The following is a 24919-nucleotide window of genomic DNA, read 5'->3' on the forward strand; positions in this document are numbered from 1 at the left end:
TAGACATCATTTATTTTATTATCTCAACTCCTGGGAATTAGAGAGATAGTTAATGCGGAACAGTGCCGTCCGTTCCCCGCTGCCTTGTTGCTTTCATGGCTGCGTGTAGTTTCCTGACAGACAGACAAACTTCCCATTGTATTCCGAGGTCGTCAGGCACTTGAGGAAGAAATGACCTAGGTCGTGCTTGGAGATCACTCGGCCTCCCTTTTCGTTGACTGACACAGTGTAAGTGCCAGTCAGAGGATGTTCACCTGTGGAAGGAACAAAGACAGCTGGAGTGTGGGAGACACACACACGAGCACGAATACTGGGTGAGAGAAGGTTCAAACAGGAGAAAAGGAGGAGGACATTGACAGGAATATCGGGAGGGGAATAAAAAGGAACGGATCGGGAGGATTAAAAAAAGGAACATTGGGATAGAATGGACAGATGGGAAAACTGGGATAGGGAAGCTAAAAATAAACACTGGGATATGGAGGATTAAAACAAAACTGGGATGGGATGCAAACAGGAATTCCGATCGGCACACAATAATATCAGGATAGGGATGATACAAAGGGAGAATTTCCAGTCGGTCGTGTGGCCATGACTCCATCCATGGGGTGGCACAATGGTTAGCACTGCTGTCTCACAGCACCAGGGACCCCGGGTTCGATTCCCGGCTTGGGTCACTGTGCGGAGTCTGCACATTCTCCCCATGTCTGCGTGGGTTTCCTCCGGGTGCTCCGGTTTCCTCCCACAGTCCCAGAGATACGCGGGTTAGTTGGATTGGCCATGCTAAAGTGTCAAGGGGACTAGCAGATAAGTACGTAGGGTTACGGGGATAGGGCATAGATGGGATTGTTGTTGGTGCAGGTTCAATGGGCTGAATGGCCTCCCGCAGTGTAGGGATTCTGAACATTCGTGAAAAGCACACTGGAAAAGGCGCTACGTAAATGCAAGTTATTGTTGTTGACGGGAGATCATGAATGGACACTACAGCAGTGATGGGCAACCTAGGCTAGTGAGTGGGCCACGTGAAGGGTCATCCTTCATCTCAGTGGGACGTAAGCTTGTTCACTCACCGTGACCCCATGAATAAAATTAAACACATTTAATACACACCGAATATTTCAGAATCATAGAACTGCTTCAGTGCTGAAGGCCATTTGGCCCATGAAGCCTGCACTGATGACAATCCCATCCAGGCCCCATGCCCGTAACCCCATGTATTTACCCCACTAATCCCCCGACACTAAGGGGCAATCTAGCCAATCAGCCTAACCTGCACATCCTTTGAACATTAAGCGGCCAATCCACCTAACTTACACATCTTTGGAGTGTTGGAAGGAACCAGGGCACCTGAAGGAAACCCACGCAGTCACGGGGAGAATGTGCAGACTCCACACAGTCACCCGAGACCGGAATTGAACCCAGGTCCCTGGCACTGAGGCAGCAGTGCTAACCACTGTGTCACCCTGAAAATGCTTAATTATGTATGTTGTAATAGAACTCTCATCAACTTCAAATGGCAAAAACAAATTTGATTTGAGTTTTTTGTAGGGTTAACCAAGAAGGTAGATGAGGGCAGTGCAGTTGATGTTGTCTACATGGACTTTAGCAAGGCCTTTGACAAGGTACCAAATGGTAGGTTGTTGCATAAGGTTAAATCTCACGGGATCCAGGATGAGGTAGCTAAATGGATACAAAATTGGCTTGATGACAGAAGCCAGAGGGTGGTTGTAGAGGGTTGTTTTTCAAACTGGAGGCCTGTGACCAGCGGTGTGCCTTAGGGATCGGTGTTGGGTCCACTGTTATTTGTCATTTATATTAATGATTTGGATGAGAATATATGCGGCATGGCGAGTAAGTTTGCAGATGACACCAAGATTGGTGGCATAGTGGACAGTGAAGAAGGTTACCTCGGATTGCAATGGGATCTTGATCAATTGGGCCAGTGGGCTGACAAATGGCAGATGGAGTTTAATTTAGATGAATGTGAGGTGATGCATTTTGGTAGATTGAACCAGGGCAGGACTTACTCAGTTAATGGTAGGGCATTGGGGAGAGTTACAGAACAAAGAGATCTAGAGGTACAGGTTCATAGCTCCTTGAAAGTGGAGTCACAGGTGGACAGAGTGGTGAAGAAGGCATTCGGCAAGCTTGGTTTCATTGGTCAGATCATTGAATACAGGAGTTGGGATGTCTTGTTGAAGTTGTACAAGACTTTGGTAAGGCCACACTTGGAATACTGTGTACAGTTCTGGTTACCCTATTATAGAGAGGATAATATTGAACTAGAAAGAGTGCAGAAAAGATTTACTAGGATGCTACTGGGACTTGATGGTTTGAGTTATAAGGAGAGGCTGGATATACTGGGACTTTTTTCCTCTGGAGCATAGGAGGCTGAGGGGCAATCTTATAGAGGTCTATAAAATAATGAGGGGCATGGATCAGGTGGATAGTCAATATCTTTTCCCAAAGGTAGGGGAGTCTAAAACTAGAGGGCATAGGTTTAATGTGAGAGGGGAGAGATACAAAAGTGTCTAGAGGGGCAATTTTTTCACACAGAGGGTGGTGAGTGTCTGGAACAAGCTGCCAGAGGCAGTATTAGAGGTGGTACAATTTTGTCTTTTAAAAAGCATTTAGACAGTTATATGGGTACGATGGGTATAGAGGGATATGGGCCAAACGCGGGCAATTGGGACTAGCTTAGGGGTTTAAAAAAAAGGCGACATGAACAAGTTGGGCCGAAGGGCCTGTTTCCATGCTGTAAACCTCTGACTATAACAAAACAAACATTGACACTTTGGACACAGAAGGAGCGCAAGGCTCTCACAGTCAGTGTTGTGAGCAATCAGCACACACCTCACTTCACTCACCCTTGCTTTACGTGCGAATCGCTTCAGTCACACCGGTAGGAAAATAACTACACGGATGGAAATCAGCAGAATGTGGCAACCCTGCGTGTGGGTAGTTGTCAACAAAATGCACTCAAAACCCAGATGGGCCGCGTGTGACACCCGGGTCATAGGTTGCCCACTGCTGCTCTACAGGCTCACACGGTGGCACAGTGGTTAGCACTGCTGCTTCACAGCGCCAGGGACCCAGGTTCGATTCCAGCCTTGGATCACTGTGTGGAGTTTGCACGTTCTCCCCGTGTCTGCGTGGGTTTCCTCCGGGTGCTCCGGTTTCCTCCCACACTCCAAAAGATGTATGGGTTAGGTTGATTGGCCAAATTGCCCCTTCGTGTCGGAGATTAGCAGGGTAAATACAAGGGGTTACGGGGATGGGGCCTGGGTGGGATTGTTGTCGGTGCAGGCTCGATGGGCCAAATGGCCTCCTTCTGCACCATTCTATGACTTCCAGAATGGTCACCACGGGGAGATAACTAAGGATGACACACTCCACTCCCTCCCGCCCTCCCCAGCAAGGGCATAACCGTAAAATTAGAGCCGGTCTGTTGAGGGGGTATATCAGGAAGCATTTCATTTGCACGAAGGGTGGTGAAAATCCAGAACACACAGCCCCGAGGTTCAGAGGGGCAACTAAATTCTGTTTGGCAAAGGATTAAAAGTTACACAGAACCAAGGCGGGCAGATGGAAAACACAGAGCAGCCATGATCTCACTGAATGGTGGACAGGCTTGAGGCCTGAATGGCCTCCTCCTGTTCCAATGTAAGTGGAAGAATAGGTGATGCAACGGTCGAGTGGTATTATCACTCGGCTATTAGTCCAGAAACTCAGCTAATGTTCTGGGGACCCGGGTTCGAATCCCGCCACGGCAGATGGTGGAATTTGAATTCAGTAAAAAAATTAATCTGGAATTAAGAATCTACTGATGACCATGACACCATTGTCGGAAAAACCCATCTCGTTCACTAATGTCCCCTTGAGGGAAGGAAATCGGCCTACATGTGACTCACAGCAACGTGGTTGACTCTCAACTGAAATGGCCTAGCAAGCCCCTCAGTTCAAGGGCAACAAGGGATGGGCAATAAATGCTGATGCCGGCGTTAGAACATAGAACATAGAACATAGAACATTACAGCGCAGAACAGGCCCTTCGGCCCACGATGTTGCACCGACCAGTTAAAAAAAAAAACTGTGACCCTCCAACCTAAACCAATTTCTTTTCGTCCATGAACCTATCTACGGATCTCTTAAACGCCCCCAAACTAGGCGCATTTACTACTGATGCTGGCAGGGCATTCCAATCCCTCACCACCCTCTGGGTAAAGAACCTACCCCTGACATCGGTTCTATAACTGCCCCCCCTCAATTTAAAGCCATGCCCCCTCGTGCTGGATTTCTCCATCAGAGGAAAAAGGCTATCACTATCCACCCTATCTAAACCTCTAATCATCTTATATGTTTCAATAAGATCCCCTCTTAGCCGCCGCCTTTCCAGCGAAAACAATCCCAAATCCCTCAGCCTCTCCTCATAGGATCTCCCCTCCATACCAGGCAACATCCTGGTAAACCTCCTCTGCACCCTCTCCAAAGCCTCCACATCCTTCCTGTAATGTGGACTGGGGTAAACACAGTAAGAGTTTTAACAACACCAGGTTAAAGTCCAACAGGTTTATTTGGTAGCTGGTGTTGTTAAAACTCTTACAATAAATGCTGGCCCAGCCAGTGACGCCCATGTCCCACGAATGAATAAAAAAAGAGGCACTGGTCCTTCCACTGCTGTGACCTGAATTCAAAAACAAGAACTAATAGATTGGCCGAAATCTCTGTTGGCCTTGGGCAGGATTTTACGATCTCGTTCAAGTGAGGCCCAAATGGTCTCCTTACTTGAGAAAGGATATGCTGGCACAGGAGTGGGTGCAGGGGAGATTCATTAGGTTGAATATGGAGTTGAGAGGATTGGCTTATGAGGAGAGACTGAGTAGACTGGGGCTATACTCATTGGAATTCAGAAGAATGAGGGGAGATCTTATAAAAACATAAGATTATGAAGGGAATAGATAAGATAGAAGCAGAGAAGTTGTTTCCACTGACGGGTGAAACTAGAACTAGGGGGCATGGCCTCAAAATAAGGGGAAGCAGATTTAGGACTGAGTTGAGGAGGAACTTCTTCACTCAAAGGGTTGTGAATCTGTGGAATTCCCTGCCCAGTGAAGCAGTTGAGGCTCCCTCATTGAATGTTTTTAAGGCAAGGACAGATACATTTTTGAATAGTGAAGGAATTAAGGGTTATGGTGAGCGGGCGGGTAAGTGGAGCTGAGTCCACGAAAAGATCAGCCATGATCTTATTGAATGGCGGAGCAGGCTCGAGGGGCCAGATGGCCTACTCCTGCTCCTAGTTCTTATGTTCTTATTAAATCCCGCCTGTGATATCTATTGAGATTGCGGTACTTGCCTCTACAAAAGAAAAGGCTGACATTTGAGGTCTTTTAAAAAAACATTTGATAGGGTAAATGGAGGGAAGAGCGAGTGCCATGAATAGAAGATAGCTCAGTGGTGAATTCAGGGGAAACTTCTTCACTCAGAGTGGCGAGATGAGCATTTGGAATACTGCGCCCAGTTCTGGTCGCCACACTACCAGAAGGACGTGGAGGCTTTAGAGAGAGTACAGAGGAGGTTTACCAGGATGTTGCCTGGTATGGAAGGGCTTAGTTATGAGGAGAGATTGGGTAAACGGGGGTTGTTCTCACTGGAAAGACAGAGGATGAGGGGAGACTTAATAGAGGTGTATAAAATTATGAAAGGCATAGATAGAGTGAACGGTGGGAAGCTTTTTCCCAGGTCGGTGGTGACGTTCACGAGGGGTCATAGGTTCAAGGTGAGGGGGGGGGGAGGTTTAACACGGATATCAGAAGGACGTATTTTACACAGAGGGTGGTGGGGGCCTGGAATGCGCTGCCGGGCAAGGTGGTAGAGGCGGACACATTGGGAACGTTTAAGACTTATCTAGATAGCCACATGAATGGAGTGGGAATGGAGGGATACAAAAGAATGGTCTAGTTGGGACCAGGGAGCGGTGCGGGCTTGGAGGGCCAAAGGGCCTGTTCCTGTGCTGTATTGTTCTTTGAAGTGCCACAGCATATCAGACTGCAGATCAAGTGCTAGAAAATGGAGAATAGATGGGTGCTTGACGGCCAGCACAGACGCAATGGGCCGAAAGGCCTCTTTCTGTGCTGTATGACTCTATGAGAATGTGGAACTTGCTACCACAGGGAGTTAGGTGAATAATATTGATGCATTTAAGGAGAAGCTGGAAAAAGAATAGAAAGATGATTAATGAGTTAGGTGAAGAGGGCTGGGAGGAGATTTGTATGGAGCATAAACACCTTCATGAGTTTTTTTTAAAGTTTATTTATTAATGTCACAAGAAGGTTTACATTAACACCGCAATGAAGTTACTGTGAAAATCCCCTAGTCGCCACACTCCACGCCAGTTCGGGTTCACTGAGGGAGAATCTAGCACGGCCAATGCACCCTAACCAGCACGTCTTTCGGACTGCGGGAGGAAACCGGAGCACCCGGAGGAAACCCACCCAGACACGGGGAGAATGTGCAGACTCCGCACAGACAGTGACCCAAGCCCGGAATTGAACCTGGGGTCCCTGGCGCTGTGAGGCCGCAGTGCTAACCACTGTGCCACCCTAGTTAGTTGGGTCTAGTGGGGCTGTTTCTGTGCTGTAAATACTTTGTAAACCCAGTGCAGGCTGTCTGCTGTCGGGTCTGAAATATAGGGGTCTATGAGTCAGAAGAAGTGGAGTTGAAGTCCCATTCCTGAGCAGAAAGAACAGGCCGAGGTGTCATCTTCTGAAAGGGACATCAAACGAGGGCCAAATACCCTCTTGGGTGAATGTAAAAGGTGCCACAGTCCCAAATATCCGTAGGCTGCTTCGCCCCCGTTTGAGGGGGAGAGCTGACTGGTGGTGATTTTAACCTGAGGATCACCACGGCTGGGATTTTCCAGCTGTGCTCGCCCCAAAACCAAAAAATCCTTCCTGGGGTCAACAGACCATTGCATGTTCCAACCCCGACCTCCCTCCGCTACAATTCCTGTGGGCAGGTGGGATGGGAACAGATCCTCCCCCCCCCCACACCTCAGGCCAGGGGCAAGGTTGAGAAGATGGGGTCTTGGTGAATAACCTCAGCCTGTCGGGGAACTGAACCCAAGTCGTTGGCATCGCTTCGCACCATGAACCAGCCGTCCAGCCAACTGAGCTAAAACAGCTAAAGAATGGCAGGGGAGTTTTCCTGCTGTCCTGGCCAATACTTTTATCGACCAGTCAACATCAATAAATTCATCATTCCATTGCTGTATTGCGGCTTCCTGCAGGGAAGAGAAGCTGCTTCGTTGCCCCAAGTAACAACAGTGATCACATCCCAGCTGTGAAATAGTCTGGCGCATTCTGAAGGTGGTCTTAAAAACAAAATGCTGTCTTTGAAAAAAAGGGCAAAATTCAACCCAATTCGAGCATGTCTTTTTTTTTGAAGTAACATTTAAAGTAGCTCTTGAATAACACACTGAAAACAGGTATGACACTCACCCTCGCTACCTTCCATTGCCACTAGAGGTCTATAGCACACAGTTTAATCTACACTGTATTGACCTTAAACAGAGCCACCTGGTGACTGAAATTGGATTGTGCAACAACCTGCAGAATACAATCTCAGCCACCAGTGGGCACCAGTGAGTGGAAAGGCTTTGCTTAAGATGCCCAACATCATTCGCACCCTATGGCGCAGAAGGAGGCCGCCTGTTGGCCCATTGAATCTCTGCTGGCTCTTTGGAAGAGCAGTTGTGCCCAGTCCCCACCATCCCCCGTTCTGGCTCATGATCAAGTTCCTCATCCTCAAGTACCTAGAGTCATAGAACATAGAACATAGAACATTACAGCGCAGAACAGGCCCTTCGGCCCACGATGTTGCACCGACCAGTTTAAAAAAAAACTGTGACCCTCCAACCTAAACCAATTTCTTTTCGTCCATGAACCTATCTACGGATCTCTTAAACGCCCCCAAACTAGGCGCATTTACAACTGATGCTGGCAGGGCATTCCAATCCCTCACCACCCTCTGGGTAAAGAACCTACCCCTGACATCGGTTCTATAACTACCCCCCCTCAATTTAAAGCCATGCCCCCTCGTGCTGGATTTCTCCATCAGAGGAAAAAGGCTATCACTATCCACCCTATCTAAACCTCTAATCATCTTATATGTTTCAATAAGATCCCCTCTTAGCCGCCGCCTTTCCAGCGAAAACAATCCCAAATCCCTCAGCCTCTCCTCATAGGATTTCCCCTCCATACCAGGCAACATCCTGGTAAACCTCCTCTGCACCCTCTCCAAAGCCTCCACATCCTTCCTGTAATGTGGGGACCAGAACTGCACACAGTACTCCAAGTGCGGCCGCACCAGAGTTGTGTACAGTTGCAACATAACGCTACGACTCCTAAATTCAATCCCCCTACCAATAAACGCCAAGACACCATATGCCTTCTTAACAACCTTATCTACTTGATTCCCAACTTTCAGGGATCTATGCACACATACACCTAGATCCCTCTGCTCCTCCACACTATTCAAAGTCCTCCCGTTAGCCCTATACTCAACACATCTGTTATTCCTACCAAAGTGAATTACCTCACACTTCTCCGCATTAAACTCCATCCGCCACCTCTCGGCCCAACTTTGCAACCTGTCTAAGTCTTCCTGCAAACTACGACACCCTTCCTCACTGTCTACCACACCACCGACTTTGGTGTCATCAGCAAATTTGCTAATCCACCCAACTATACCCTCATCCAGATCATTAATAAATATTACAAACAGCAGTGGCCCCAAAACAGATCCCTGAGGTACACCACTTGTAACCGCACTCCATGATGAATATTTACTATCAACCACCACCCTCTGTTTCCTATCCGCTAGCCAATTCCTGATCCAATTTCCTAGATCACCCCCAATCCCATACATCTGCATTTTCTGTAGAAGCCTACCATGGTGAACCTTATCAAACGCCTTACTAAAATCCATATATACCACGTCCACTGCCTTGCCCCCATCCACCTCCTTGGTCACTTTCTCAAAAAACTCAATAAGGTTAGTAAGGCACGACCTACCTGCCACAAAACCATGCTGACTATCACCTATCAATTCATTACTCTCCAAATAACTATAAATCCTATCCCTTATAATTTTTTCCAACATCTTGCCGACAACAGAAGTGAGACTCACCGGTCTATAATTCCCGGGGAAGTCTCTGTTCCCCTTCTTAAACAATGGGACAACATTCGCTAACCTCCAATCTTCTGGTACTATACCAGAGGCCAACGACGACCTGAAGATCAGAGCCAGAGGCTCTGCAATCACTTCTCTTGCCTCCCAGAGAATCCTTGGATAAATCCCATCCGGACCAGGGGATTTATCTATTTTCAGACCCTCAGAATATCCTGCACATCCTCCTTATCAACTGTAATACTGTCTATTCTACTCCCCTGCAACCCAGTGTCCTCCTCAGCTATATTCATGTCCCCTTGCGTGAACACCGAAGAGAAATATTGGTTCAATGCTTCACCAATCTCCTCCGGTTCCACACATAACTTCCCTCTGCCATCTATAACTGGCCCTAAACTTGCCCTAACCAACCTTCTGTTCTTGACATACCTATAGAACGCCTTAGGATTCTCTTTAACCCTATCCGCCAAAGTCTTCTCATGTCCCCTTTTAGCCCTTCTAAGCTCGCTCTTCAACTCCCTCTTAGCCAATCTAAAGCTTTCTAGTGCACTACCCGAGTGCTCACGTCTCATCCGAACATAAGCCTCCTTTTTCTTTTTAACCAACAAAGAAACTTTTTTGGTGCACCACGGTTCCCTAGCCCTACCAATTCCTCCTTGCCTGACAGGGACATACCTATCACAGACTCGCAGTAGCTGCTCCTTGAAAAAACTCCACATGTCGGACGTTCCCAGTCCCTGTAATCTCCTAGTCCAACCTATGTTTCCTAATTCTCTCCTAATAGCCTCATAATTACCCTTCCCCCAGCTAAAACCACTGGCCCGAGGTTCATGCCTATCCCTTTCCATCACTAAGGCGAACGTAACCGAATTGTGGTCACTATCACCAAAATGCACACCAACTTCCAAGTCTAGCACCTGGTCTGGCTCATTTCCCAGCACCAGATCCAATATAGCCTCACCTCTAGTTGGCCTGTCTACATACTGAGTCAAAAAACCTTCCTGCACGCTTTGAACAAAAACTGACCCCTCTAACGAGCTAGAGCTATAACAATTCCAGTCAATATTAGTCAAGTTAAAATCCCCCATAACAATTGCCCTATTACTTTCACTCCTAAGCAGGATTGACTCCGCAATCCTTTCCTCAACCTCTCTAGAACTTTTAGGAGGTCTATAAAAGACTCCCAACAGGGTGACCTCTCCTCTCCTATTTCTAATCTCCGCCCATACTACCTCAACAGATAAGTCCTCATCAAACCTCCTCTCTGACACTGTGATACAATCTCTGACCAATAATGCTACCCCTCCCCCTCTTCTACCTCCTTCCCTACTTCGACTAAAACATTTGAACCCCGGGACCTGCAGCATCCATTCCTGCCCCTGCTCTATCCATGTCTCTGAAATAGCCACAACATCGAAGTCCCAGGTACTGATCCACGCTGCAAGTTCACCCACTTTATTGCGAATACTCCTGGCATTGAAGTATACACATTTCAAACCCTGCTCCACCCCACCTCTGCAATGCCGTGCATTGCAGTCCCCATCCATGCATCCCTCACTTTCAGCCCCACTACTCAGGATCCCTCCCCCCCCCCGAATCAGTTTAAACCTCCCTGCATGGCCTTAGCAAATTTACCCCCCAGGATATTGGTCCCCTTCTGATTAAGGTGTAGACCATCCTTCTCATAGAGGTCACACCTTCCCCAGTACGAGCCCCAATTGCTTAAGTATCTGAACCCCTCCCTCCTGCACCATCCCCTCAGCCATGAATTCAAACCTTCCCTCTCCCTATTCCTCTCTAAACTATCCCGTGGTACAGGCAAGAGTCCAGAGATAACCACTCTGTCAGTCTTGGCCTTTAGTTTCCACCCCAACTCCATAAATCCCTGCCTAATATCCCCTTCCCCTATCCTCCCTATGTCGTGTGTCCCCACATGTACAATAACTTGTGGTTTATCTCCCTCCCCCCTAAGAGTCCTGAATACCCTGTCAGACACATCCCGGACCCCAGCCCCTGGTAGGCAACACACCAACCCTGAGTCCCTACCTTTAGTTCCGACCCTCCTATCTGTCCCCTTAATTGTGGAGTCCCCAATCACAAGGCCCAGTCTTTTACAGCCCCTAACCACCTGAGCTTTCTCACTCGGCTCACCCCCAGAGATCTGCTCTCTATGCTCAGTTGATTCCTCCTCAACTGTAGCCTCCAGCACCGAAAACCTATTATGGAGGGGAAACGCCCCAGGGGATTGTCTTCCCGATTGCTTCTTACCCCTCCTCCTGGCATTGACCCAAGCCTCATTTCTAGGAGTTACTATTTCTCTATAACTCCTATCAACTTCCACCTCCGCCTCCCGAATTATGCGGAGTTCCTCTAACTCCCCCTCCATCTCCTTTACACGCTCCTCCAGAAGCTGCAATCTAATGCACTTCTTACAACTAAAATCTCCTGAAACACTACTGGATTTCCTCACCACATACATCCCACAGGAGATGCAGCATACTGCCTGAACTGCCATCCCTGAAGCCATTACCAGCAAGAAAAAAAGAAAACAAAAAAACTTCCCCACACTTATAATTAGGTTAGAGGAGGATGGAAGGGTGGGATCCTCTACCAGTGTAGAGGATCGGGTATCTCCTCTGCACCAATTTATAGGGCTAGGGGCCCGAGAGAAAAAAAAAACTACAGCTACCGGCAGGCTTCGCGATGCGGCCTTCCGGTTTCCGTTAATTACAAAAAACCTCCCGAAAATTAGACAAAAAAAACCCCAGAATTTACTCACAGTCCGCGCTCTCTCTCTCACCGCTCACAGTCTCCACCCCGCAGGTCCGCTCCCAGAGGAACACTGAGGCCGATACCCCGAGGCGAGTACTTATAAGGTAAGTGAGAGAAAAAAAAAAACTACAGCTACCGGCAGGCTTCGCGATGCGGCCTTCCGGTTTCCGTTAATTACAAAAAACCTCCCGAAAATTAGACAAAAAAAAACCCAGAATTTACTCACAGTCCGCGCTCTCTCTCTCACCGCTCACAGTCTCCACCCCGCAGGTCCGCTCCCAGAGGAACACTGAGGCCGATACCCCGAGGCGAGTACTTATAAGGTAAGTGAGAGAAAAAAAAAACTACAGCTACCGGCAGGCTTCGCGATGCGGCCTTCCGGTTTCCGTTAATTACAAAAAAAAGAGATAGAGATATATCATAGAGATATCCAGCACGGAAACAGGCCCTTCGGCCCAACTCATCCATGCCGACCCAGGTTTCCTAAACTGAACTATCCCCATTGGCCTGCATTTGGCCCCTATCCCTCTAAACCTTTCCCATCCATGTACCTGTCCCAATGTCTTTTCAATGTGGGAATTGTAACCGCCTCTGCCACCTCCTCTGGCAGCTCATTCCATACACGCACCACCCTATGTGTGGAAAAAGTTACCCCTCTGGTCCTTTTTAAATCTTTCCCCTCTCACCTTAAACCCAAGCCCTCTAGTTTTGGACTCCCCTACCCTGGGGAAAAGCCCCTGGCTATTCACCTTATCTCTGTCCCTCATGATTTTATAAGCCTCATCCTCCTACACCCCAGGGAAAAAAGTCCCAGCCTCTCAAGCCTCTGCTCAAACCTTCCAGTCCCGGTAACATCCTTGTCAATCTTTTTTGAACCCTTTCCAGTTTAATAACATCCGTTCTATAGCAGTGCAAATCCCTTTTAAAATTACCTTTTCAGGTAAAGCTCCTGACATCTCTCTGTGTGTGAAAATATTTTTCCCTATCTCCCCTCGAGATCTTTTGCCGATGACTTTGGATTCATGACCTCTGGTTTTATTTCCGCAGTGGGAATAATCTTCCTTTGTCTGCGCTCAGAACCTCCCGTTTATCAATATCATTATGCTTCATTTAGATTGGAATGCACCATGATCTGCAGTAATGTGAGCCTAACATAGTAAAGGGGGTCTAACCAGCAATGTGAGGTGGGAATACAGCCACATAGTCCAGCTCCGAAGTCTTCAGTACTTGATACATCCTCTGGTGGTCCTTTGTCACATCCAGCAATTGTGGTGGGATCTTGGCTTCATCCCAAATCAGGAACGCTGTGGAAATGGAAATATCACATCAATTGGCTGCACCTCCCCTTTGACCTCGCTGTGCTCTGATAGACCGTGAAGGACTTGGTGCCACCATCCCCACCAACATCGGAACTGGGGGCAGAAATAGGCAATTCAGCCCTTCGAACCTGCTCCGCCAGCAGTCATTCAATCCCTTACAGTACAGAAGGAGGCCATTCGGCCCATCAAGTCTGTACCGACCACAATCCCCCCCCAGGCCCTATTCCCGTAACTCTCATTTTCCCTGCTAATCCCCCTTACACTAGGGTCAATTTAGCATGGCCAATCAACCTAACCCGCACATCTTTGGACTGTGGGAGGAAACCCACGCAGACACGGGGAGAATGTGCAAACTCTGCACAGTCAGTGACCCGAGGCCAGAATTGAACCCAGGTCCCTGACACTGTGAGGCCATGGTGTGGAGATGCCGGTGTTGGACTGGGGTGGGCACAGCAAGAAGTCTCACAACACCAGGTTAAAGTCCAACAGGTTTATTTGGAACCACGAGCTTTCGGAGCGCTGCTCCTTTATCAGGTCACTCACCTGATGAAGGAGCAGTGCTCCGAAAGCTCGTGATTCCAAATAAACCTGTTGGACTTTAACCTGGTGTTGTGAGACTTCTTGCTGTGAGGCAGCAGTGCTAACCACTGTGCCACAGTGCCGTCCCTACCATGGCTGATTCCTCCCTGGTCTCAAATCCAGCTCCCCAACTGTTCCCCATATCCCTTTAACCCGTTTTTTAAAATCAGAAATATATCTATCTCCTCCTTGAAACCATTCAATGATTCAGACTCCACCGCGCGATGGGGCAGCGAGTTCCACAAATTCACCACCCTCTGCGAGAAGTAGTTCCTCCTCATCTCAGTTTTAAATCTACCGCCTCTCAACCTATACCTGTGACCTCTTGTTCCAGATTGCCCCATAAGAGGAAAGATTTGGTCTTTTTAAAAAAAATTCATTCATTCAACCCTGCCATTTTCCCAAGCGTGGTACACCGCGGTGCATGGCCCCACCATGCCACAGTGTCTCAACCTTTTAACCCGTGCTGTGCTGGGGTGCTTGGTCCTAGCTGGGCCATCAGTTATCTCTGGAACTGTATCCCAACAACAGTGAGGGACCCTTGGAGGAATCAGTGTCTCTGGAATTGTACCCTGGCGATGGGGTCAGCCCTTCCGTGACTGTGTCCCGGTAGATCACTTCCTGGAAGTTTCCCTCCGCTGGTCGGAGTCTTTTTCCCAGGGTGGAAATGTCAATTACTAGGGGACAATGATTTGAGGTAAAAGGGGGGGGAAGTTTAAAGGAGATGTGAGGGGCAAGTTTTTTTTTTTACACAGAGGATGGTAAGTGCCTGGAATTCGCTGCCCAGGAAGGTGGTGGAAGCAGATACAATTGCAACGTTTAAGAGGCATCTTGACAGACACCATGAATAGGCAGCGATAAGAGGGATATGGACTGTGTAGAGGCAAAAGGTCTTTAGAAAGGTGTCATGTGTCAGCACGGGCTTGGTGAGCTGAAGGGCCTGTTCCTGTTCTTTGTTCTAAGCCACTCACCATCCTGACTTGGAAACATATCAGCTGTTCCTTCACTGTCGCTGGGTCAAAATCCTGGTACTCCTTCCCTAACAGCACTGTGGGTGTACCTACACCACAAGGGACTGCAGTGGGTTCACCACCACCTTCTCAAGGGGCAATTAGGAATGGGCAGTGATACACCCTATGAGTGAATTTAAAAAAAAACTCATTCATTAAATTTAAAATGTCGATTATCTCTTGGATAATGAGTTAGGAGATGTCCCGTCTGTCTGTGAAACCCACTCAGTCCACCACCAGGGCTACTGAAACTGAGCACAGCTGTGTGATCCAAGTTTGAATCGGCCATGCTGTGATTAGATTGAATAATTCTTCCCTCGATGGCTCTCTAAATGTTTCACTGACGTGCAGAGCTTTCTGATTCTCCTTGTTAGCTTGTTAAGACGCTGGTTGGTCATTAGACTCGATATTAAGTACACTTGGTGCATTAGTCTGAGCAGTTTTCCATTGAGACAGCAGGGTAGAGAACACTCCCTGTTCAGACAGTTCAATGTGGAGTTGAGCACCACTGCATAGAAGGCAAAACCAGTGACTCAAGTGTCAGCGGTGGCTGTGTTTGTGGCGTTCTCAGCTCTGCATCGGAAGGCTTGACTATCGGATCGGACAGTCCCATTGGGATAGTGAGGGAGTGCTGCGCTGTCAGGACCACTATCTATTGGGCGAGAGGTTAAATCTACCCTCTCGGTTGGGCATCAATGATAAATCCCCCATAGCGCAAAAGGAGGCCACTCGGCCCATCGAGTCTGCACCAACTCTCCAACAGAGCATTTTACATAGGCCCACCCCACGCCCTATCCCCATAACCTCACATTTACTCCGCTAATCCACCTAACCTACACGTCTTCAGTCACTAAGGGGCAAATTTTCCCGTTCCGCCCACTATGGGAATCGAAGCGGGTCAGGAGCGGATCATGGAAAGGACCGTTGACCTTGGGGGGGATTTTCCGCTTTCGGGGCGAGAGCAGTCAGAGAAGCCGGCCCCAAGGGTCAATTTAGCACGGCCAATCCACCTAACCCACACATATTTGGACTGTGGGTAGAAACCGGAGCACCCGGAGGAAACCCACGCAGACACAGGGAGAGAACGTGCAGACTGCACAGACAGGCCAAAATCGAATCTGGGTCCCTGGCGCTGTGAGGCAGCAGTGCTAACCACTGTGCCACCTTGCCGTCCATGAGAGAATTGAAAAATCATTGCTAAGTGGGATCCCGCTGTGCACAATTTGGCTGCCATTTTTTTTACATTAGAGCAGTGGCTACACTTAGAATCACAGAAACCCTACAGTGCAGAAAGAGGCCATTTGGCCCATCGAGTCTGCACCGACCATAATCCCACCCAGGCCCTACCCCCATATCCCTACATATTTACCCACTAATCCCTCAACCTACACATCTTTGGATACTAAGGGGCAATTTAGCATGGCCAATCCACCTAACCTGCACATCTTTGGACACTAAGGGGCAATTTAGCATGGCCAATCCACGTAACCTACATTTCTTTCGGACTGTGGGAGGAATTTGGAGCACCCGGAGGAAAACCACGCAGACACGGGGAAAATGTGCAAACTCCACACAGACAGTGACCCAAGCTGGGAATCGAACCCAGGTCCCTGGCGCTGGGAAGCAGCAGTGCTAACCACTGTGCTACCCACTTAATTGAGTTTAAAGTGTTTTTGGATGTCCTAATATTGTGAAAGGTGCTATATAAATGCAACCTTTTCTTTCTTTGGTTAACAGCTTTAAGCTTACTTGACATACAGGCCACCACCTTCCTCACGTGGTGGGCCTTCATCGCTTCAACAATGTTCTTGGTTCCCTCGGACATCATGGTAGTGGGGCCTGTGGGAGGCAAAAGAGACATCAAAGAGTGAGTTTTTACCGTGGCAACCCAGGCCCAAGAGTCTTTTATCGGCTTTACTCGCCCAGAAGTTCAGAAATGCACAAGACTGCCCCCCCCCCCCCCGCAAGGAATGTAAAGCGACCAACTGACTACTAGGCCCAAGGCCTAACTGTACAACGTGGGGGGGGTGGGGGGGGTGAGGAAGAGAAGTCAAGTAGCCACAAGTGGATCAGGGGGTTACAGGGGCAGCCTCATAAAGCTTGGGGTGCCCCTCCCACCAAATCTCACAACCCCCCCCCCCCCCCCCCCCCCCGCTGCATTTTAAAACATTCAGAAAATTTCACCAGAAGAAAATCAGGCAAAGAAACAAAAGCACCGGGTTCGCCATGGCAACACACGCAACGTCTCAGAATCCCTACAGTGCAGAAGGCAGCCATTTGGCCCATCGAGTCTGAACGGACAAACAATCCCACCCTATCCCCATAATCCCATGTATTTACCCTGCTAATCCCCCTGACACGAAGAGGCAAGTGAGCATGACCAATCCACCTACCCCGCACATCTTTGGAGTGTGGGAGGAAACCCACGCAGACACGGGGAGAATGTGCAAACTCCACACAGACAGTGACCCGAGCTGGGAATTGAACCCGGGTCCCTGGCGCTGTGAGGCAGCAGTGCTAACCACTGTGCCACCCCGTGCTGCTCCCAGCACGTCTTTCAGACTGTAGGAGGAAACTGGAGCACCCGGAGGAAACCTACGCAGACTTTTAAAGTTAAAAGTTTTCATTTATTAGTCACAAGTAAGGCTTACACTAACATTGCAATGAAGTTACTATGAAATTCCCCTAGTCGCCACACTCCGGGGTCTGTTTGGCTCAATGCACCCTAACCAGCACGTCTTTCAGACAGTGGGAGGAAACTGGAGCACCCGGAGGAAACCCACACAGACACGGGGAGAATGTGCAGACTCCGCACGGACAGTGACCCAAGCCGGGAATCGAACCCGGGTCCCTGATGCTGTGAGGCAGCAGTGCGAACCATCCTGGCACCGTGCCCCACCCTTTTAATACATCATTGGACTGATTATTGCCAATTAGCGCTTCAGAAACCTGGATGAATTATGGACAGAAACAGCTTCATGCCGGTGTTATTGCTCTGCTCCAGCCCCTTGGATCATCTCACTTCATCGGGTTATCTTTCGACTCTTTCCTCCCTCCTACGTTTAACTTCTCCTGAATCTCATCTGTGCTAAATTCACCTCAGACACACACAGCGAGTTCCACATGGCTGTCTCAGCCTGGGCAAGACACTTACTCAGGTCGTTCCTGGTTCCCAGAATGATGATGACTCCGTCCTGACCTTTGACTGCCTGCTGGACATCTTCCTTATTCAGGACGTCGCCAACGATGACCTTTAACCCCTTGCATTCAGCGGGCAGTCTGGCTGGGTCACGCACCAGAACGGTGACCTCGTAACCTATGAGAAAACGGACACGCATAATGGACAGTGAATCTGACGGGAGAAACACACTGACTAAGGATAATAATCCACCCTGCATAATCTCTCCACATTTTATCTTGAACTCAGGTCTGCGATGTCTTCCTCTCTTGGCACCTTGTGGCAGGTATTGCAGATTATGCTGAGAGATTATGTTACTCCACCAATTTAACCACAGTGTGATGCAGAATGAAACCAACTGCATGGGTTCAATCCCCGCACAGGCTATGGTAATTCATGGAGACCTTGCTACCTCCCTTTGCTGAGCGGTGCCCCCAAGCTACAAGTAGCCAAGATGCCTCTCACTAATGTATAGAGATGCCTATGATCCTTTGGGATGATAGTCCGATTTGATTTATTATTGTCACGCGTATTGGGATACAGTGAAAAGTATTGTTTCTTGCGCGCTATACAGACAAAGCATACCGTTCATAGAGAAGGAAAGGAGAGAATGCAGAATGTAGTGTTACATTCGCAGCTAGGGTGTAGAGAAAGATCAACTTAATATAAGGTAGGGCCATTCAAAAGCCTGACAGCAGCAGGGAAGAAGCTGTTCTTGAGTAGGTTGGTACATGACCTCAGACTTTTGTATCTTTTTCCCGACGGAAGAAGGTGGAAGAGAGAATGTCCGGGGTGTGTGGGGTCCTTGATTATGCTGGCTGCTTTGCCGAGGCTGCAGGAAGTGTAGACGGAGTCGATGGATGGGAGGCTGGTTTGCGTGATGGACTGAGCTTCGTTTACAACCCTTCGTAGTTTCTTGTGGTCTTGGGCAGAGCAGGAGCCGTACCAAGCTGTGATGCATCGGAAAGGATGCTTTCTGTGGTGCATCCGTAAAAATTCGAAAGTCGTAGTGGACATGCCAAATTTCCTTTGCCTCCTGAGAAAGTAGAGGCGCTGGTGGGCTTTCCGAATTATAGCGTCGACATTGGGGGGACCAGGACAGGCTGTTTGGACAAGTGGCCCTTTGGGACAATGGTCTATTGGGACGATGGTGAGATACAATTTAACCCCTGGACATGACCTGTTCTCAACTGCAAGTGATGGGGGTTTAGGAAAGAGTGCAGTGTAACTGTGCTCAGACCCGAGTTTCGTTCTGCTTCCATGTTTCCTCTCAAGCTCTCCCGAAGGTGCAAAGTGTTAGAATTTGTCCATAGGAAACATCTATTGGCCTCTAACTATTCGGCAGGGTCTCTGGGCAGTCAGCAGTTGCTGAATGTATATCAAATGCAATGGATTAAATCCAGGCGGAGGGCACTAGTTCAGGTTTCACTTGAGTGAATAAAGAGACATGGATAGAAACAGAAGTGTGTTTGAGGTAGGAGGCATACGCTTGTAATGTCCCACTCTGTAAATAAATGTTATACCGAGTAAAAATTGACTCCAGTTCCAGCTTTCCCCAACTGGCTTTCTGGAATATAACAGCAATGTTTAACACAAGGCTCAGATTGAAGATGTGTCTTCTGGGGGCGGTTTGACTCACTGATTTGTCATTCATTTTTTTTTATTTGTTCATCACTTGCAAGGCCAACATTCATCCCTAATTGCCTCTTGAGAAGGTGGTGCCGAGCCGCTTTCTTGAACCCGCTGCAGTCCTTGTGATGTAGGTACACCCACTGTGTTGTTAGGGAGGGAGTTCCAGAATTTGGACCCAGCGACAATGAAGGAACGGCCGAGGTATTTCCAAGTCAGAATGGTGTGCGCCATGGAGGGGGTGGTATTCCAATGCAGCTGTTGCTCTAGTGGTCGAGATTGCGAGTTTGGAAGGTACTACAATCTTGTAAACGATATACATTTCGTTGTGTGGCTGGTGGAGGGAGTGAATGGTTAAGGCAGTAAATGGGTTAATCAGTTGGGCTACTTTGTTTTGAAGGGTGTTAGAATTGTACCCATCCAGGTAAGTGGGGAGTATTCCATCACACGCCTGACTTGTAGCTTGTCGATAGTGGACAGGCTTCAGGAAATCAGAAACATAAGAATGTAGGAGCAGGAGGAGGCCATTTGGCCCTTCGACCCTGCTGCTCCATTCATTATCATGGCTGATCACCCAATTAACAGCCTGATCCCCTGGAGTTTAAGTTTTAAAGTTTATTTATTAGTGTCACAAGTAGGCTTACATTAACACTGCAATGAAGCTACTGTGAAAATCCCCTAGTCGCCACACTGTTTGGGTACACTGAGGGAGAATTTAGCACGGCCAGTGCATCTAACCAGCACGTCTTTCGGACTGTGGGAGAAAACCGGAGCACCCGGAGGAAACTCACGCAGACACGGGGGAGAACGTGCAGACTTAGCACAGACAGTGACCCAAGCTGAGAATCGAACCGGGGTCCCTGGCGCTGTGAGGTGGCTCTGTGCCACCCACGTTACTCACCTCAGGCCTGCCTGTGTAGGCACAATATTTATATGGCTTATCCAGTAGCATTTCTCATCAATGGTGAATCCCCACTGAACGTGGCGGATTCAGCCATGGCAATGCTATCGAACATCAAGGGGAGATGATCAAACTTTCTCTGGTTGGAGATGGTTATCGCCTGACCCTTTCGAGGCCGGGATGTTACTGCTTAACAACCCAGGCCTGAGTGTTGTCCAGATCTTGCTGCATTTAGGCTCCAACTGAGAGTTGGAACTGGAACTGAAACGCTGCAATCATTAACAAACATCCCCCTGTCTGACCTGATGTTAATAACACCTCCCTTCCTGTTGCTGGGAGATAAGGAAGTGAACCCAGGAGCTGCTGCACTTATCTGCCAGTTACAGGCCGGCCTTGACAGCCCAGTGCTGTGTTGTGTGATCAACAACGCAAGGAACCAACCAATGACCCACAGAGCTTGTGAGAACGAGTCAGCAAAAAGCCTTCCCAGCACGTGAGCGTGACTCAGCACAGACAGAGGAACCAACAACTGGGTGCAAGGTTGTCGAAGGTTTGCCCTCTTTTTAGGTCAAACCAAATAAACAAACTCAGATTAAATCAGGACAAAGTAAAAGGGGCAGCTCCCCAAAAAGGAGGGGGAACAGCCCGAACAGAAATCCCAAGCAGTAAGTCTTCTTTCATCTTCGAGAAAAAAAAAGGGATTTTTGCATTTATACAGCACCTTGCACATCCCCAGAATGGTCCAAGGTGCTTTTCAGTCAATCGAGTGTTCCTGGAAATGTTGGAAGGAAAATAGGAGCAGGAGGAGGCCATTCAGCCCCTCAGGCCATTCAATGAGATCATGGCTAACCCACATCCCTTAAACATTCTTCAGTTAATAAAACTCTGATGATGAGGATGATAGTGAAAGCGACTTGACCCTCACGTACTATGTAAATGATGGTGTTTATGGATCATAAAACTCTCTCAAATTCCATTTTAGATCAGTTATCCTTCGCAAATTCCCAATTCCAATTCTCTTCCTGCACCTCGTGGTGCGCTAAGGCAGACTTGCTGTTTCCATAGCTAGTCATTCCCGAAACAGGTCACTAGTCCGTCACCAAGGGCTTATAGCTTGAGGGGCGCCACTCCACATAACGACAAAGGGTCGTGAACGTAGCCCAGTCCATCACGCAAACCAGCCTCCCATCCATTGGCTCTGTCTACACTTCCTGCTGCCTCAGGAAAGCAGCCAGCATAATTAAGGACCCCACGCACCCCGGATATTCTCTCTTCCACCTTCTTCCGTCGGGAAAAAGATACAAGAGTCTGAGGTCACGTACCGACCGACTCAAGAACAGCTTCTTCCCTGCTGCCGTCAGACTTTTGAATGGACCTACCATATTAAGCTGATCTTTCTCTACACCCTAGCTATGACTGTAACACAATGTTCTGCACCCTCTCCTCCCCTGCGAACGGTATGTTTTGTCTGTACAGCGCGCAAGAAACAATACTTCTCACTGTACCCAATTATGTGACAATAATAAATCAAATCAAGTGTGGCTGACCAGGAGTCTCTCCTGCTCACCGTTGGCATGTTTGGAAGGATTTTGCAGGTTGACACTCAACCTAACGTTTGGCCGCATTATGGACATACCTTCCTCGGCCGTCAAGTCCTGGAGTGGGACTTGAACCCGCAGCTTCTGGCTCAGAGTGAGGGACACTAACCCCACTGCGCCACAAGACTTCCATCCTTTGCAACAGTGTTTCAAACTTGATTCACCTTGTGTGTGCAGAACTATTTCCTAATGCCACACCTGAGAAGTCTGGCTCTAACGTTTAGAGCCCCCTCCCTTATCATTTCCTCCTAGACTCTAATCAGCTGAAATAATTTCTCTCTATCTAATCTACCGGTCCCCCGTAATATCCTGAAAATGTCAATCAAATTGCCCCTTAACTGCCTAAATTCCAGGGAATGCAACCCTAGTTTGTGGAATCTCTCCTCCGAGCTGGTTGCTAGCTCCCCATCTCTCTCTCCACATGATTACACTGGGTGTATAACTACCCAGACTAGTACCCATCACAAACCGAGCCTCAGGCCCCAGTGTGGTTAAAGCCATGTGGTCAATCCCCACGACTTCATCAGCCATGGCTTCTTCCGCCTTTCTCCCCCAATGCCCCCCACACCACCTCCCCCCCCCGCCCGCCAACCACCCCATATCTCCCCCACCCACCCAGCCCATTCATGGAATCATAGAATCCCTACAGTGCATAAGGAGGCCATTTGGCCCATTGAGTCTGCACCGACCACAATCCCACCCAGGCCCTATCCCCATAACCCCATGCATTTACCCTAGCTAGTCCCCCTGACACTAAGGGGCAATTTAGCACGGCCAAGCCACCTAACCCGCACATCTTTGGACTGTGGGAGAAAACCGGAGCACCCAGAGGAAACCCACGCAGACATGGGGAGAATGTGTACACTCCACACAGACAGTGACCCAAGCCGGGAATCGAACCTGGGCCCCGAGCGCTGTGAGGCAGCAGTGCTAACCACTGTGCCACCATGCCGCCCACTCCTCCTGGAAAGGGTGCAGGGGGAAAGAGGTAAAGGAGAATTAGGAAGGGAGCCAGTGGCAATCTCCTGGATTGAATGACCGACACTCCCAGGGCAGTACTGAGGGAGTGCTGCACTGTCAGAGGTGCCGACTTTCAGTTGGAAAGATAACTGAATCCCCGTCAAGTGGACATAATTTCAAATGAGAACCCCCACCCCCCCAAAAAAAATTCCAAGGCCAATAGTTATTCCCCCAAGCAAGATCACAATAAAGTTATCTCGTCGTTCACCTCACTGCTGTTTGTGGGATCTTCCTGTGCGCAGATTGGCTCCATCACAACAATAACCAGACGACAAAAGTCCCTCCTTGATTGTAAAGCACTTTGGGATGTCCTGGGGCTATTTAAATACAACTCAACACTTTAAACAAAAAGTTCATGAACTATAGCAAATATTGATGTGTTTTAATAAAGACAACTCAAACAGCAAGAGCAGAACTAGTTCTGTGTGACCCACCGTGAACTTAAAATTAGAATTGAATCTTGGAAATGAAATTCCAGCCAGCGTTGGCAGTGTAAAAGCCACACTGTAGCCGGTATATGTGAGCAATTTAATATTAAACAGAGACCAACCATCCCCCCAGAAATACCCGAATGTCCTTGACTCGCTCTCTGGTTGAGAACTGTTACACATTCCCCCCTCGCCAAGAGGAGCCAGAGAATGAGACAGAGACAAGTGACCGCTTAACTAACAGACCGAAATAGATTCCCAAACTGCAGCTGAACCAAGCTGCCCTCACAGCTCTGCTCAGTCTCACTGCTCAGCGTCCCGGGTCTCACTGCTCAGGGTCTGGTCAGTTTTCCAGCTCTCACTGGTCAGTATCCCGGGTTTCACTGGTCAGTTTCCCAGGTCAGTTTCCCAGCTCTCACTGGTCAGTTTCCCAGCTCTCACTGATCAGTGTCCTAGCTCTCACTGGTCAGTTTCCCAGCTCTCACTGGTCAGTGTCTGATCAGTTTCCCAGCTCTCACTGGTCAATTTCCCAGGTCAGTTTCCCAGCTCTCACTGGTCAGTTTCCCAGTTCTCACTGGTCAGTGTCCTAGCTCTCACTGGCCAGTGTCTGATCAGTTTCCCAGCTCTCACAGGTCAGTGTCTGGTCAGTTTCCCAGCTCTCACTGGTCAGTGTCTGGTCAGTTTCCCAGGTCAGTTTCCCAGCTCTCACTGGTCAGTTTTGCCCTTTCTCACCTGCAGCGATTGCCTGCGGCAGGGTAGCGAGTCCCGTCATCCCGGTGGATCCGAATATCGCCACCTTGATGCCCATGCTTGCTCCCCAGTCTCTCTCAGCTTGACTCTGTTTCAGTCTCTCTCTTGTTGTGTTTCAGTTTCTCCGCGATCTGTTACATTCCCTTCGGCTTCCGGGTGAGTCTCCGCCCCCGGCCACTCAGAACCAACCGAGTTCTCTCCCTCCCTCTGGACCCATTAGAGGCTCTTCCCGGCGAACAAGGTAGTTTTCCAATTCAACAGCCACGCATTATCAACATACTCTGCATCATAGAATCCCTACAGTGCAGAAGGAGGCCATTCAGCCCATCCAGTCTGCAGCGACTCTGATACACTGACAGAATATCTTGCCCAAGCCATCTCCCCACTCTATCCCCGTAACTCCACACATTTACCATGTCTAATCCATTTAACCTACACATCTTTTGGACTGTGAGAGGAAACCGGAGCACCCGGAGGAAACCCACGCAGACACAGGGAGAACCTGCAGACTCCACACAGACAGTGACCCAAGCTTGGAATTGAACCCGGGTC

General features: G+C 48.8%; 1 protein-coding gene across 1 annotated transcript; it reads right to left on the reverse strand.

Moving 5' to 3' along the window:
• On the reverse strand, window positions 1-24516 carry blvrb (biliverdin reductase B). Its single transcript, XM_078241697.1, has 5 exons — window positions 24350-24516; window positions 18018-18179; window positions 16613-16702; window positions 13128-13259; window positions 1-254 (listed from the first exon to the last, which is right to left on the reverse strand). The coding sequence occupies exons 1-5, from the start codon at window positions 24423-24425 to the stop codon at window positions 94-96; spliced, it is 621 nt and encodes a 206-aa protein (XP_078097823.1). The 5' UTR covers window positions 24426-24516; the 3' UTR covers window positions 1-93.
• Between the last annotated feature and the right edge of the window lie 403 nt (window positions 24517-24919).

This window comes from Mustelus asterias, chromosome 24, assembly GCF_964213995.1.
Source record: "Mustelus asterias chromosome 24, sMusAst1.hap1.1, whole genome shotgun sequence".
In the NCBI taxonomy this organism is placed as follows: Eukaryota; Metazoa; Chordata; class Chondrichthyes; order Carcharhiniformes; family Triakidae; genus Mustelus; species Mustelus asterias.